Source organism: Numida meleagris, chromosome 5 (assembly GCF_002078875.1).
Source record: "Numida meleagris isolate 19003 breed g44 Domestic line chromosome 5, NumMel1.0, whole genome shotgun sequence".
NCBI lineage: Eukaryota > Metazoa > Chordata > Aves > Galliformes > Numididae > Numida > Numida meleagris.
Window position 1 is genome coordinate 70,046,345 of NC_034413.1, and position 16,191 is coordinate 70,062,535.

Below are 16,191 nucleotides of genomic sequence, written 5' to 3' on the forward strand. Positions count from 1 at the left end.
ATGTGGTACTTCTAAATTCAGCCATCTGATACTTTAGACTTCTAATGCTGTTCCCCAAGACACAACGAAAACAAAGCATTCCCATACAGCAATGGCAACTTTCATTGAACAGAAATACCCATTTTATGTTTGTGTGTGTAGGAGAACATCAGTGAGACAGCAGCCCCTGAAATACTTACATCACTCTGTATTTGCATCATGTTCCTTGCAAGCTCAACATCCATAGCATCCGGCAGATAAGTGTAGTGATGGATCAGGTTTTTGTAGTGGGCAGTAGAAGCCACATCCTGAGACTTTTTCGCAGCCTGGATACTGAATGTATCAGGAGGTGTATGGTAGACAGTCTTACTCTTCTCATAGTCCTTCTTGTATTCACGCTCGGACTGAATCTTTGCAACGTGCATGTAGTGAACAAGCTTGGGGTCATCTTGCAGGCTTCTGAAACCAACCTGTTTTCCTTTAGCCTTTTCATATGCTTCTTTGTACTTATACTAGAAACAGAGAAAAGAGATCAAATATATTGGCGCATGGCTACTGATGTCTAAACTGAAAAAAAAAGAAAGGAAAATCTGTAATGATTTCCACTGGAAAGGAAAGCTGCAAGCTGTTCAGAAACACTAGCCTAAATAGTACACCCAACAACATCAGCTTTTCTTTTCCCACCATCTAAGGCTATACACAACAGGTTATACACATAACAGTGACTCATCAGCTATAGCTTTCCTTGAAAGGAAATGAACTCATTTCCTTAAAATTACTGTGCTGAGAGGTGTATGAAAAATATTAAAACAATTGAGACAATCCATCTCTCTCATCTGAAAGCAATAGCAAAAAGAAAAGGAAGCTGAAAAGCTTCCTCTACTTTTCTGAAACTGCCGAATCAAACAATTTGCACTGTACAGCCTTCCAATTCATTTATTAGCCATACTCCACTGCTTAATTCAAAATAGCCTCAGTATATATTGTCTCACAGTCTAAGTAGATTCTAATGTAGCTAATTTACTGGAAATTTGCCACCAAATGGTTGCAAGAACTACTGATTTCATTTCTCCTGTGAAGAGTGGTTTAAGAAACATAGTACAGTAGCACTTCACAGAACGTAAAGCAAACGTGATTAGAATAAAAGAGGTTTTACACAAACCAACACTTAGGGAAAGACTGAGAATGTCTTTCTCCCGTTAGTGACTGTAGTGAGACATATGCAATATTTACAGTCTACCACATGGCCTGGAGTGGTTGACATTTTTACTAAATGCCTAAAACAAGTATACCTGGCATAGATACTTACATCACTAGCAATATTTCTTGAAGCTTTTGCTCGAGCAATTGGAATAGCATCAAGTGACACGTTGTTCCCTTTAGCTATTAGATCGTGGTAGTCCTGTTTGTAATATGCCTAAGAAAGATAATCGGTATTATTCTAGAGAACCTAGCATTCATATGAATTATAAGCAAATTGAAGCTACATGAAAGCTACTCCTGGCAAAGCTTCAGTATATGATGCTTCCTTTAGTGTTTTATTACTTATTAATTAAACTAAATTAATTACATGATTACATGAGTAGCTGGGATTCGCTTGGAAATTCAAATGATACCAAGAATGAAAAATTACAGTGATATAAGTAAGATTATAAAGAATCATACATCAGTGAAAGAAATCTGTAGTATGAAAGTATCTGTAACACATTACTCAAAAATTCATGAACAACGTGTAAAAGGTTATAAAGAAGTCACTTACATCACTGACATTTGCAGCATTGTATCTAGCTTGGATAAACTGTGGGACATCTGGGGGAAGAGTATATTTGTGCTTAACTTCTTCTCCAGAAGATCTGTAGAGTTTCTGTAAAATATATAATATATAAATAAATTCTTTCCTTGTGCAAGTAGCCCCAGTTCATGTGAATTGAGAATTTGTGTTTGATTTTTGCAAACGTACGTTGCCACTTATCTCAAAGACTGAGACTGCACTTTTCATACAGAATTAGTGATCTTGTTGATGGAAGAAACAAGCCCTAAATACTCTGTGCAGTCTTCACTCAGAAAACCTAAAGAACGTTAATACACAGATTGGGATTCATCAGACATCCTGTAACTCATTCATTATTGTAGGTGGGAAAACATCACCAACAACTTGAAAATCTTGCATAACTTCAAATATACTTAAAATATAAATGGTTAGACTCAGGTAATGTGAACTGAAAAAGCTGTGTGAATTTCCCAAAGCTTGACAATCTCATACTGAGAAATTACTTGGACAAAAAATCAGAGAAGAAAATAAGGACAATACATAAAAACTCTTCCAGACTAGGAGTACTTAAAACCATTTTTAAAACTCTGCTCAATTCCTCAGTAGATACCTCTACTTAACTATAAGACCTTCTTCCCTCTTTACTTACATCATTGAGTTGAACTGTATTCTGTTTTGCTTGGACCATTACTGGAGAGTCCACCACACTTGTAAATTTAATGGTGTCTGGATGCTGACGATACTTCTTTTCATTCAAGGCATCTCCAGCTTTTTTAACTTTTTCTACTTCTAGTGAGCCAATGGGGATCCAACCAATGCCTTTCATCCAGTTATTATAATCTGCTTTGTATGCATTCTAATAAAGTGAAAACAAGATGCAAAACTTTAGGAATGAGAAAAGACAATGCGGGGCCTCTCCTGAGGCTTCACAGCTTTTGCTTGAAATTCTGTTTGCAGGAGGTTTTACTTACATCACTCTGAATCTCCATCATGTTTTTGGTCAGCTCCACATTCATGGCATCCGGTAAGTAAGTATAGTGGTGCAGGAGGTTCTTGTAATTAGCATTGCTGGCAATCTCTTGAGCCTTCTTGGCACCAACAACATTGACCATATCCAGTGGAGTGTTGTACTTCGTTTTTGTTTTCTCATAATCTTTCTTGTACTCTCGCTCAGACTGCATCTTGGCTACTTTCATATAATGAACTAGTTTGGGATCATCTTGGAGGCTCTGAAAGCCAACAAGTTTACCCTTGGCAAGTTCATAGGCTTTTTTGTAGTTAACCTGTTAGAATACAATAGAACACAGAGAACGTCATCGTAAGCATAGCATAGCAACTTAGCAAAAAGTAATTTAAAGCAAAGCTACTATTTGCTCTCTACAAAAAAAAAAAAAAAAAGGAAGAAAATCTCAGGCAGGGATTAAACTTTCATCTCATTTGTGATCAGGCTAACAATTAAGGACAGAGAGATCTCAGAGGTCCATCGCTCATGGAAGTCTCACTAGTGACCCACTCCTTAAGACTTCTCTTAAATGTACTAGATTGCAAGATAGTCTATTCATTCAGAGAAACTCATATGATTAGACAACCTTTTCTAAATATACAAATACATCAATGAAGCAAAAAAAAAAATCAATTAAAAAAGTGTGTAAATTCCAGTAGTAGTGTAATAATGCTCAAAAAAGATATTAAGAAGTTATCCTTTAGACATCATTAATAAATGCAATTGCAAGCATTGTTTAGGTAAATTCTTCTGAATTAGTCTGTTTCTTAAAGAATTACACTTACATCACTGGCAGCTTGCCTAGCAGCCTTGGCAACTTGAATAGGAATAGCATCAGGTTTTAGATCATATCCTCTTGATTTTATTTCTTCCAATCCCGTTTTGTAGTAGTTCTAGAAGAAAAAGTGAAGTGGATTTTTAATCGACAGCTTCTAAGAGACACTTCAAGATGGATGCTGAATAAAGAGCTCTGGAAATGTACTTACATCACTAATATTGTAGGCATTAACTTTAGCCTGGATAAACTGGGGCACATCTGGTGGGAGGTGGTACTTGTGAATAATTTCTTCACCTTTGGATTTATACAGTATCTGCAAAGAAAGATAAATAAAGAAGTTTATTAGAATAATATTCTTGGATAGCAAATGTTTAGTAATACTGAGTGACACAACTTAAGGATTTCATGTTATCTCACTTAAAAAGAAAGACAGAGATGAAATCCTAGTGCTTGCCAAGTGGAATGGGCTGCCCAGGAGGTGGTGGAGTCACCGACCCTGGAGGTGTTCAAGAAACGTTTAGATGTTGTACTGAGGGGCATGGTTTAGTGAGAAATACTGGTAGTAGGTGGATGGTTGGACTGAATAATCTTAGAGGTCTTTTTCAATCTTGGTGATTCTATGATTCTATGACACGTACACCCTCTTAAAAAGAATTTTTTTTTTTAAATCTGATTTCTAGGTGGTCTTTCACTGGAATAGGACACAAATGTTTTTGTCCATGTTTGTGCATATATATACACCCACATTCACCTACATATTCATTTCAGGAATTCTCTTAAAGTTGGAAAGTGGCCACAGTGCAGAAATGCATAATCTCAGAGTGCAGTGACATGTTTGGTACCTTCACTTACATCACTCAGCTGTTTGCTGTTGATCTCTGCTTGCTTCTGTACTGGAGAGTCAGTCACTTGAGTAAATTTGATTTGATCAGGATGCTTTTTGTAGGTGTGCTGAAAGAAAGCAATAAATACATTCATGATAAATGTAAATAAGCAGAACTTCTTGTTAAATAAGACATAGTGATGTAGCATTACTTGGGATGGCTGGCGTTATGGAAATGGTGTAGATAAGCACTGTCCTGCACAGTGATTCTCATGTTACTTTTTAACACAATCAGAGCCCAGATAAACTTTTAAAGTATTTTAAAAGTATAAATGCAAAATATTTTAAATGTACGTAAATACTACAAAAGACAATAAGTTATATACCATATAAAATATTACACATAGTACATCATTTAAAATATTTTCAAGTATTAATAAATGCAATTTGTATTAATAAAATAAAGTATGTTGAAGTAATATAAGAGTATTAATATAAACATATGTTTAATAAAAAAAATAAGCAGGTGCTTGAGGGTCGTTTTTCGTTTTGGTACTATTCTAATCTTATAGTTTTATTTGTTAGAAAATAGATGGTGTTATAACTGTCTTGATCACTAGATGTCACAAAAGGCTTCTAAAATACAGGTGAATATGGCTTTTAAAAGTCACTTATGCTAAGAAAGCCACATTCACAAATTTCAATTAACAGGAATCACTGTAAATTTTCAGACACCTCAGAGCGGATGCTCTGCATTTCATTGGCTATTTGATAACCACTGCTGTTCCATACTTACATCTTTACACTGCTCTAACTTCTTAATAGCTTCGTATTCTTGAGTTATGGTCTGAGGGAAGTAGCATTTTGTCTTTTCCTCCTCGTAATCCGCTTTGTAATTTTTCTAGGGATAAAATCAACATTCCATAAGAAAACATACTTGAGCTTTCTTCAAAATAAAATACGATGGCAAGAACAGAATGACTGCCACACTTACATCGCTCTTCATAGCTTCGACTTTCATACAGTGTATCTGATGTGGGTCCTCAAAACTGCCCAAATAGTGTCCCAAAATATTCTTTTGATAAGCATCTTTGTATTTTACCTGGAAAAATAATCACAAGTTGATAAAGAAAAGCAATCAAGAGTATCAGTACAGAAAGATATGAACTCAAATACATACATCACTAAAATTCTTTAGAACATTATCAATCTGGAACTTTGGTGTTTCACAGTAGTTTATGCTTGTTCCTTTTGATCGCTCATAGGCTTCTTTGTATAATTTCTGCAAAAGAAAATAATGTTGGGTAATAAAGTAGATTGCACTGAAACGCACTTACAATATAAATTACAATAGCGATTTATTTTTTTTTTTAATTCTTTTTAGTGGCTCCTAGGATTGTTGGGAAAGACACAAAGGTTTGACTCATCATTTCTGAATGTCTGATGTTGAGAAATATGAAATGTCTTTCCAAGCAGATGAAAACATCAAGAGAGAAATCAAGAATGCCAATACATTCTTGAAGTGGTATTAACAATACAGTGTATAGGAATACCTAGAAGTGCATATTTTATCACTGCAGACAGCAGTTGAAGTTCCTCAGCATTAAGGAAGAACTGCCATCTTGTGATCCATTTTTCACAGGATTATAAATGAACTACACTATCATTAGCTATCTCCATAACACATTACACTCAGCTGTGGGGAAATGACTCCATATAGCTATACTATTCTGGCCAGTAGTATCTCTTGAAAAATACTAGGCTTATAAAACTAAAAATACTGAGAAACTCAGTGGAGAAGTCAAGAAATAACTAGTTTGGTTTTAGTTTTACTGTACGTGACTGCAAATCATGCTGCTATATTTTGATAATACTTACATCACTCAGTACTTCTCCTGCAGTTTTTAATTGCCTCAGCAATGGGTTCTCTGTAGCAGGAAGCACATTATAATCTGCAGCAGCTTTGTTCTTCTCATAGTCTGCTCTGTATTTTATCTTTCAAAAATAAAAACAAAAATAATGAGGTTTTAAAAATCAATACGAAAAGCCAGACACTCGCTAACTTATATTCTCTGGAAACTTTCAGAAAGTTCTCCCTCTGTTTTTAGCTCATGATTCAGAAAGACAAAGGACCATGAGAAGCACTCTGATCACAGGAGTGCAGGGATGATGAGGGGGGAGGCAGGGTTGCAAGATAATTGATAGCTATTAAGTAGATGTCCTGACCTCAAAGCACCTTGCCAAGCATTCTGATTTTTTAACTATCAGTTGACCTATTAGAATAACCACATTCTTAAAAGTTAATGACATAAGATTGTCTTTGCTGATGCAAATACCGTTACAGAAACTGCAGAAGCCAAACAAATTCAGCATTTGTAACAAAAAAATGTGCCAGTATGACATCACTGAGATACACTGAGAAAGGATGAATAACTGAAAATATGAAGCCAGATTCAGCTAGGTTATGCTGGTCTTGGTTAACAGTATTGATTTATTCCAACTAAAACCATATGACACAACGTAGTAAATCAAAGCAAATTCCATCTCCATGAAGGAAAATATTCTACTTCACAGCTACTATGGGTACAGAGGATCATAAGCATGGCTAGGAATCACTGAAAGCTCTGGAGTGGCAGGCACAGAAGAACATATTTATGACATCTGACAAAAAAGTTTCAGCACAAACTGTCCTGACTTCAGAACTATACTCAAGCTATGCAGATGGGAGCAGGTGTAATAACGTACCTTACTGACATTATCCGAAACTCGCTTATTAGCTTCATATTCTGGGGTTTCAGTCTGCATAAAGTAGATTTGGTCTTTCACATTTTCAAAGTCTTCCTGGTATTTTTTCTGTTAAGAACACAGAAAAATAGACATCAATGTATCAAATGCAGTTGCATTATAAATCAGCCATCCATGAAGTAGCTTAAATAGAAGAGAAATACAGCAAGTGAAGTAGGAAAATTGAATCAGTATTTGCCACATTGGGATATACAGAAAACAAAGTTGCTCAAGAGTTTCTGAAGAATTAACTTACCATACTTATATTTTCTGCATTCATTTTTGCAACTGCAACATCATAGCATGGAGTTTGACTCCACTTGCCTTTGATCTTGTTTTTATAGTCTTCATGGTAAATAACCTGTAATGAAATAAAAAAAATAATACTTAATAATACTTAATCTCCAGCTCAATTTTCACTTAAAAGTCTTCCTTTTAAAGATGCTTCCTATTTTATGTCTGCATGATAACCACTTTATTGGTCATTGTCAGAAATCATGAGAAGTATGACTTCACCTCATCATTCAGTTCTCATTTATTTTGTTAAGTTCCCTGACCAGAGGGGATGTATACATTAAATAAGTCATCTCTTCCAAAAGGCTTAATAAGAGATCCTCTCTGAGGGATATCACTAACAAATTCCTTCAGTTGAATTACTTTTTCTCATTATTCACATAATATTAGGATATAGTATTGCCCCAAAATTAAACTAGAATTCATTGTTACTGCTTCTGAAACCTGTTATAGGACATAAATGGACAGTCCTTTCTATTTATGGGTTGTCTGGTACAAGTGATTTCTATCAGACTGTACTGAGGTTCATGGAAATCAAGTATAAACTGTTTAAACATAAAGTTTAAAGTGTTTGAACAGTTACTTAAACAGACAGTTACTGTCTGTTTAATTAAATAAGTATCTTCCTGAGTTTTCACTCAGTGTTCCAAATGCACTTTCAACCACAGTTGCTTCCCTCATCACAAAAAGTACAACTTGTTATCACATTGATTAAGAAGATATATGCCAAAAAAAGATTTTTCTGAATTTTATTGTTTGGAGATACACATAGAGGTTGCAGACTATATTTGACTAATTTTCCAGAATAATCATACTGATCTTGCTTCTCCCATGAAAAAAAAAAAAAAAAATTCTTGAAGATAATTTAGTTTCTAAGCTCCTTAAGGTACAAGAAATTTTCTCTAAACAACATATTATCTTCTGTCACCTTTCTGATGAGTTCACCATAGTATTTCTATGTGTTTTTGTTGCAGCCATGAATGGAGACTCTAACTCCCTAATCTGAAACAGCAGGTAATTCCCACTGCACAGCAACAAAATCAATCATGTCTTCCTTACCACAACTAAACATTGAACTGAATTAAAATCTTCTGTCTTAAAAGTTCATATGACTTATTCAACGTGTACAAGGTATTGCTGAGGACTGGTGTCAGCCTCTACTAGTCACTCACACAGTTGTGGAATTTACTGTTGAATATTACTTGCTAATTCAGTGTGCAAGTCAGGAAAGGGTTATCTAATTTCCACAAGTACCCATGAACTTAAGAATGCATGGGATATGGATGGAGACAATGATCTGACAGTGAAAGGAACATTTAAAATGTTTTCTCTGCCATCAACCCAGGCATGTTTGAACATCCAACTTAACAGCAAAGCCAGATTATTCCTTGCTAGCAAATAATTCATTTAAAAACCAGATATATACTTGCATTTCACTGTTTACTTTGAAGAGAAGAGTAGAATGGATGTTTTACATTGCTTTGACTTGTAAATGTTTAAAGGGGATTTTTTTTACAAAAGGAAGAAAAGGGACTAATGTGTGTATGACAGAAGCAGAAATGTTTTATGAAACCTAGATTTGCTGATAAGAATGAAATTTTGTCTTTCACTTGAGACTGGACAGGATTTTCTCTGAGATCTCTGAAAAAGAAAGAAAGTGTAAAAGCTGACTTTCACTACTAAAAACTCAAAGAGATCTTAAGCTCTGGTCTTTCCTTCTGCCCTCTGATACTGTATTGCCTCTCTAATTCCAAATGGAAATTTCTACTGAAGGAAGAGAACTGCATTCTACTCACATCACTCAGCTGCCTTGTCACTTTCTTGGCTTGCTCCACATCAGGTGGATCTGGCAGAGAAGTATATTTAGATTTTCGTTCATCGTGCCCTTTTTTGTAGACAATCTGGAAATATGAAAAAAGTAAATGTTTACAGTAACTTCCCACTTCAATATAGTAACATTATATTTAATCTCAACTCTGCTAACACCATCAGTAACAAAAGTAATTCTGTCCACAGATACTGAACTACAATCTCTTTCAATCAATGTGTTGTGGGGGACTATGGAAAAGTCTCCTGGGAAGAGACATCCAAAAAAAAAAAAAAAAAAATCAGTTCCCAAGGAAGTTTTCTAGTATACTACTCTGTTGATAGTGATGGACACCTGAAACCTTTATATAAAACCTGAAATACTTGGTTGAAGAGTTACGCATCTGTTTTTTTCTAAGTATCAGCAAATAGGATGCTGAGCTCGGCTCACAAACTACTGAGTTTTCTTATCACAGTTATACAGATTTGCAGATCCTTCACAAGGCCCAGCAAGCTGGGCTGCTGGGCTTACAGCCAAGCCTGAGAGTTTCTCAACACATTTTGAGAGATATTTGAGGTCATACAAGTTATCTGAGGTCTTAAACAAATTATTCCTTTCACTCATAATCCAACACCAATATGCCAATAAATACACACTCTTACAAAGAGTGTATACTTTTCTGCTGAAATAGCATTGCTCTCAGACCTATCAGTGCCTATCTATGTGTATTTATCTTCCGTGCTGTTACAAAGTCGACCAAGAAGCCTACCAGGTTACATTGTAGCTAGATCCAATTTTCAACCAGGCTTTGATACTTACATCACTCAGAGCTTTTTGAGCCTGCGCCACCCTTCTGAGCTCTGGACTGTCATTGTATGGATAGAACAATGTTTTGTCTCCTTCCCAGTCTTCTGTATAGAGTTTCTTAAACACAGAAAAATGCCAGAATACAGAATGAATTCATCTTTGTCTTGGAATGCTTCTTAAACTTCAGCTGACTAAACCACTGATTCTTCTTACCTTACTGAACATTGCTGTATTTTTTATTGCATTTACAAGCTCTGGGGCATCAGGGGGAAGTAAGTACTTGTCCTTATTCTCCTCCCAGTTCTGTTTATATAACACCTGGACAGAAAGATCAGCAGGATGGTTACTCTCTTATTAGAAAAAATGTTTACACTGGTTAATAAACAGCCTGATGGAAAGATATTTTGCAAAGCGAAATGTATCATACTAGTGACATTTAAAGATATGAACTGGAAACATTTAAAATATTTATACTTGCCTTGACCAACTTATCTGGTCTTTCCCCTGTGCTTCTAAATTGCTCTACAGACATCGCATTAGTGCCCTGAGCTGAAAATCTCACTTTTATCAGTAAATTCATGATTCATTAATGTTCACAAGCCTTCTGGTAAGCCAAAATTCACTCACCTTGCTCACTTGCTGCGATACCTTCTTCGCATGTTCTATATCCCAGGCCTTTTCATCAACATGGCAAATAGTTCGAGCAGCTTCACCACCCATGCGGTATTTAACCTAGACCAGTGCATACCAAACCACATTTGTATTTACAGCAGACACTGACAAGTTTTTTTAAAAGCAGAATATTGAAATTTTGACACTTGATAATGCAAACATCCAAGATCTGTATTCAGTAAAGCATTTAAGCACATGATCGACCTTTACCATGGACTAGCTGTTGTTTAGAAATAATACCTACAGAAACAAACAGATTTTGTGAATTAACTGAAAAAGAAATGCAGCTTTGAGACACCATCAATAGCTGTGAATCCAAGCTAGAGGTAGTAATCCTATAATCTGTGCTCTTCCTAAGAGTGCTTCCACTCTGTATAATGAGGTAGAAATCCCCATGCTATGCAGTATCTCCAAATTTCACAGTCCATTACCACAGACCATACACTATCTGCAGTCCCAAAAGCAGCACAGCAGCCACACTACCATGGCAAACCAGCAGACAGAGCACAAAATCATCCTAATGCTGTTATACCATTCCCAGCTTGACAGCACAGTCAGCTTTAGCACATGGATTGCTGCATCAGGTTCCTCAATATATCCCAAGCCAGGTGTTGTACAAAATTCAATGGATACTCATCTCCTGAACACTGGTTAGGTGCCTCCCCACTCAGCTTTGGGAGTTCCTATTCCCAGAGACTCGATTCTCCCTACTTACTGTACAATGAATTAAGATGCTTTGCATTTCAGTTTCCCAAATTGTGAGGTTTATTGTTGAAAGGGAGACTGGAACTGCGGAAAGAGACATTTGGTACCTACCTCACTGAGCTGGTCTTGCACTTTCTTGATTCTCCGAATTTCTGGGGTATCAATTGTGGAAGCATATGGCTTTCCTCTTTCTTTTCTAAATTTTTCTTTGTACTTGTTCTGAAAGAAAATAATGACAAATATGATTAAGACATATGCTAAAGCTCTGGCAGAAATGTAAACATTCTGATGTATTCATCGGTTCAGTATAGGAGTTTTGGGCACATCACCAAATAATACAAGTTGTCATTACTCAAATATATTTGCAGAATTACGCTTCTTTGAATCAACTGATCTTCTTTCATCTGACAGCAGAAAAAAATCAATTTCTACCTTTAGCCTGTTTTAGATCACCTCTGAGTTTATTTGCATTACACAAATCGCACTGACACATTTAGTTACTTGTTTCAGTGACCAAAGATAAGGAAAAATTTGAGGTGAGTACAGCAATCTTAGACCTGTGAACTCATACAACCTTTCAACAGCAAGCAATGGTAGGTAATACACATTAAAATTTAGGAAAAAGGGTATGGCACCATCATACACCTGGGCAGCACAGTTATTTCCTACCTTCAAAAAACACAGTAAAATGGACAGTAATACCAGACTTTGGTAGACCATATCAGGAATTTGGGTAGGTGTTTGTTCCCACATACTGTGCACAAAAAATGTAATGGATATATACACAGAGAAATATACTACTATAAAAAATACTGAGGATTGCTATTCAATAAACGTCAGCCCCTGTATCTTCCTTACTTAAGCATCTAAGTCAGATAGCACAGGAGACCTATTAACTGACATCTAAGATAAATCTTCAGACATCTGCCACAAGCTTTTGTGTCTAATGATTACTTGATGCATCTAAGCAGGAAAAAGGCAAGAGATGATCTAACAGAAAGAAGGAAACTTCCTACTTCAAGCAAATAGCACTAATACACATCACGATGTGAAGTACAGATGGAGTCAAAATAGTAGTATAAAGGAGCGCAACAACAAACACCTATCAGATGTTTTCAAAATTGGTGTTTCTAAACAAATAAAGGACATGGGACAGTTCACCTCACTGAACAGGTCCTTCATTTTATTGCTGTGCTGCAGATAAGGTGTCAAAAACTTAGAAGTGTCCACTTTTGTCCGTATCGTCTTCTTTCTGACTGGAGTTGCTGCATCCCCACCAGCAGGTTTTTCATACTCAATCGTACGGGTGATGGTTGTAGGACCTGTGAATTCTGTGCTAGTGGTGTCAGTGATCTCAGTGACCACCTGGGAGTAGAGAAAAAAATAAATGTGTTTTAATTATAAATCACTGTTTCATTGTAAGCATTTTCTCACTTCCTCTGATATAGAAGGATGCTCAGTTCTTATCCCTGAACCACCTACGGTGTAGAAAAACAGGACACTTCCTCCTGGGATTACCCAGTAATGCCTACTATATATCACCCAAACTGAACAAGCACAAGGAATTAAACGACTGGCTGATTTCTGCATCAAACTGGTGCAATTATTCTCCAAAGGAGCTGGAAGAGCGGGGGCTCCTCTTGCCCGTGCTCTGTATGCGTAACTTCCATGGCATGAGAAGATCTCAGATGCGACCACCCGCAACTAAAACCAAAGCATGAAAGTGCTCTCAGTGTTGAAGACGCAGACATCACACAGCCAGGTTTCCTAACGATGTCGCTGAAAACTGAGAAAGCAGCTCAGAGGTGCACACAGTCATCCAAAAAGATTAGCTGCTTCTTGTGCAAGGAAAGGGATGGACACAGCAGATCCCAAGTCTCTGGGATCCTGTGGCAAGTCTATGATGCACCAACTGACTGAAGAAATGCCTAGGATCCATCTTTTCTACTAACATACATTTTAGTCGGATCATAATCATGGCAAAGATACAGTTGAGACATATATACATTCATTTGACCAAGCATCCATTGGAAAGAAGACCATAATTAATTTAAATCACCGATACACTTCTTTATCAACATATTCATGCTGTAAGCAATAATTTTAATACTAAGGTTCTAATCCAAAGCATGTTAAAATAATTGTAACAGCTGAAAAATATGCTCCAAAATTATCTGAATAACAATGTATCAAGCTTTATTTCATAATCAATTAGCTTAAATAAAACAAAGGCTTTAAAATGGAACGCACAAAGTTCAGATTACGATAGTTACTTACATTAGTATGAGGTAGACTAGAAGATACACCAAAGCATTAAATATTAACTTGGCAAATACACAAAACTTAAATTACAAAAAGGTTGTTTATTATGTGAACATTAATTACATTTCGCTAATGACGCGTCAGGATGTTAATAGTTACTTCTGCACCACAACAGATTAATCTCTTCCAACTCACGTCAAATAAGCAAGTGTTCATTTAAGTTTTGGCACTGAAAGCACTGCAGAGTTTGAAACCTGTCTAGACAAGCCTTGGAGAAGCATTACTTGATGTTAGGTTTATAGTAAAGTAGTGAAGCTACACGCTTTCCTGAAAAGTTGTAACATGTTTCTAAAGCTTGGAGAGGCTTCCTTCTGAACACACAGTATTTCATGAAAAAATAAAACCTCTCATTTTCATATGATAACTCACAGGCCCACATGATGCTGATGTCATAGACTGCACTTACAGCTGATGGAAACTGACCCAGTTGCATTAGCTAAAAAGACATTCATACTCGTATGTGATTCTTCACTGCACAATACTGTTTGCAAAATCTGAGGCATATCTGACACAGAAACGGTCACGCTATAGCTCCCTTTAAATCCAGCCTGGCTCTGGATTTTAAAATACCTGATGAATGCAGTGGTGAAAAATAACATGACAGGCTTTCTTCAAAAGTGTAGTCTTCAATTATTTGCTCAAACAGTATTAATCACATTATATTTTATTAAAACTATAGTAGAACTTTGGGACCAGATCCTTCATTATGAAGGAGCTGCTAAGCTCATGTTTCAGCATGAGCCTATGCCATAAAGAATATCTCATGGCAGCAGAGCAAAGAGCTGCTTATATCTATACTATCAGTAGAATTTCAAATTATGGTAATAACTCCTTGGTAACTCAAGTATTTGCTACCAGTGACATGAAAAATCTTCAGATGACCACTTTCCAGTGAGATTACTCAAGGTAAAGGAAAAAGAACTGATACATGCAAACTAGTTTCAGGCAGAATCTTTATGTGCTTCTTTTCCTAACAAGCTGCATATAATGCAGCATGTCCCTGTTATTCATACAGACACATCTAGCCAAATTCACATCCTCAATAATTCTGTTCTTCTTTAACACTAATAATTAGATTTCGACAATATGCTACCTAAGTAATCTTTCTGCCTGTCTTTCTTGCTAATAACATAACCTGCTGCTTCATTCTGTCAGCTCCTGTGCAAATTTAGCTGCTGGGCAGCAGCAAGGGGAAGAGCATCAGCAAGACAGAGAGCAGGAACGAAATGGGCATAGTCCTTTTCTGTCAGACACATCCTTAGTTCCTCCTGATGGAAAACAAACTGTAGCAAACAGTAGTGCGCATCCAGGTTGAATCCCAAATGCAAATCCAGAATACAGCTGGGACAGACACCCAAAAGAAGCTAGGAGTCCTCTTGGTCAGCCCACAGCAGGGTCTTGAAGGGGAAATAAAGTGTATTAAAAGCAACTGTTCCCTGATACCTATGTGCTTGCTATGGAAAAACGAACCTCAGAATGCAAAACGCCGCTAGTTTAGTATTACACATTAATTACATGTATAATGTAATTAATGCATATATTAATCACATTCAAGTTCACAGGAACCTTTACCTCATATGGTTCACCCTCCTCAATAACTGTCTCCTCAATGTAGTACTATTAAAGAAAGGAGAAAAAAAAATCATTGTTAGGACAGATCATACAGAACAGCAAACTGTACTCTCTCTTAGGAAGACTTTCAAAAACACACCTCTGGAGAAACAAGACCGCAGTTCGTAAGGACATTATCAAGTCCTGAAGATCTGTTAATTTTTTTGCATTAACGATTGGATTTTTTCCTTATGTTCCTTAGTTGATCTTCCTCCTAAGTAATTAAAGGAGGATCATGATCTAATGATCCATAAGAAAGAAGACAACGATGACCACACTGAAAGAAAGCATTCAAAAGAACAGGACTTCCCAGATGTCGGGCAATATACCAAAAGGACTGTAAGAGGTTTCTCTCTCCAAGGCTTCCTACCTATAGACAAGGATCTCCACAGATCCTTGAAGGAGCTCAGCCATTACTGGCTGCCAGCTAGATTCCTTCTGCTGATCAGAATTCAGATCGCCGCAGTCAGCCAATTTTCCACCCACTTTATCCTCCACTTATCCAGCTCATTCCTCATCAGTTTAGTGAGATTATGGGAGCCTGTTTCAGTGCTCTTTCCATAATCAGTGTATGGACCATTTCCTGTTCTTTCCTCATTAACAGCCACAGTAAAATTACAATGAAAAGCACCAAGTCTGGTCAGCCATGATTCGTCCTTGAGAAACAAATATTCATTGCTCACGATCACTTTGCTCTTCACGTGTTTAAAAATGGCTTCTAAGGTGATTTTCTCCATAGCCTTCTTAAGGATTCAAGTTGACCACCTGTTTATCCCTGGATCCTCTTTCTTGCCTCTCCTGAAAATGGGCATAACAAGGCTTCCGCCAATCATCA

At 36.6% G+C, this 16,191-nt stretch overlaps 1 protein-coding gene across 1 annotated transcript in view; it reads right to left on the bottom strand.

Annotated features, from left to right (window-relative positions):
• NEB (nebulin) overlaps positions 1 to 16,093 on the bottom strand; it is a 124,662-nt gene extending 108,569 nt beyond the window's left edge. Inside the window, 22 exon segments of the mRNA XM_021399955.1 lie at positions 180 to 491; positions 1,289 to 1,396; positions 1,739 to 1,843; positions 2,400 to 2,606; positions 2,722 to 3,033; positions 3,539 to 3,646; positions 3,740 to 3,844; positions 4,384 to 4,482; positions 5,151 to 5,255; positions 5,349 to 5,447; positions 5,535 to 5,636; positions 6,233 to 6,349; positions 7,100 to 7,207; positions 7,395 to 7,499; positions 9,229 to 9,333; positions 10,059 to 10,163; positions 10,260 to 10,364; positions 10,674 to 10,778; positions 11,535 to 11,642; positions 12,585 to 12,788; positions 15,318 to 15,362; positions 16,040 to 16,093. Coding sequence (XP_021255630.1) covers positions 180 to 491; positions 1,289 to 1,396; positions 1,739 to 1,843; positions 2,400 to 2,606; positions 2,722 to 3,033; positions 3,539 to 3,646; positions 3,740 to 3,844; positions 4,384 to 4,482; positions 5,151 to 5,255; positions 5,349 to 5,447; positions 5,535 to 5,636; positions 6,233 to 6,349; positions 7,100 to 7,207; positions 7,395 to 7,499; positions 9,229 to 9,333; positions 10,059 to 10,163; positions 10,260 to 10,364; positions 10,674 to 10,778; positions 11,535 to 11,642; positions 12,585 to 12,788; positions 15,318 to 15,362; positions 16,040 to 16,093 — 2,823 coding nt within the window.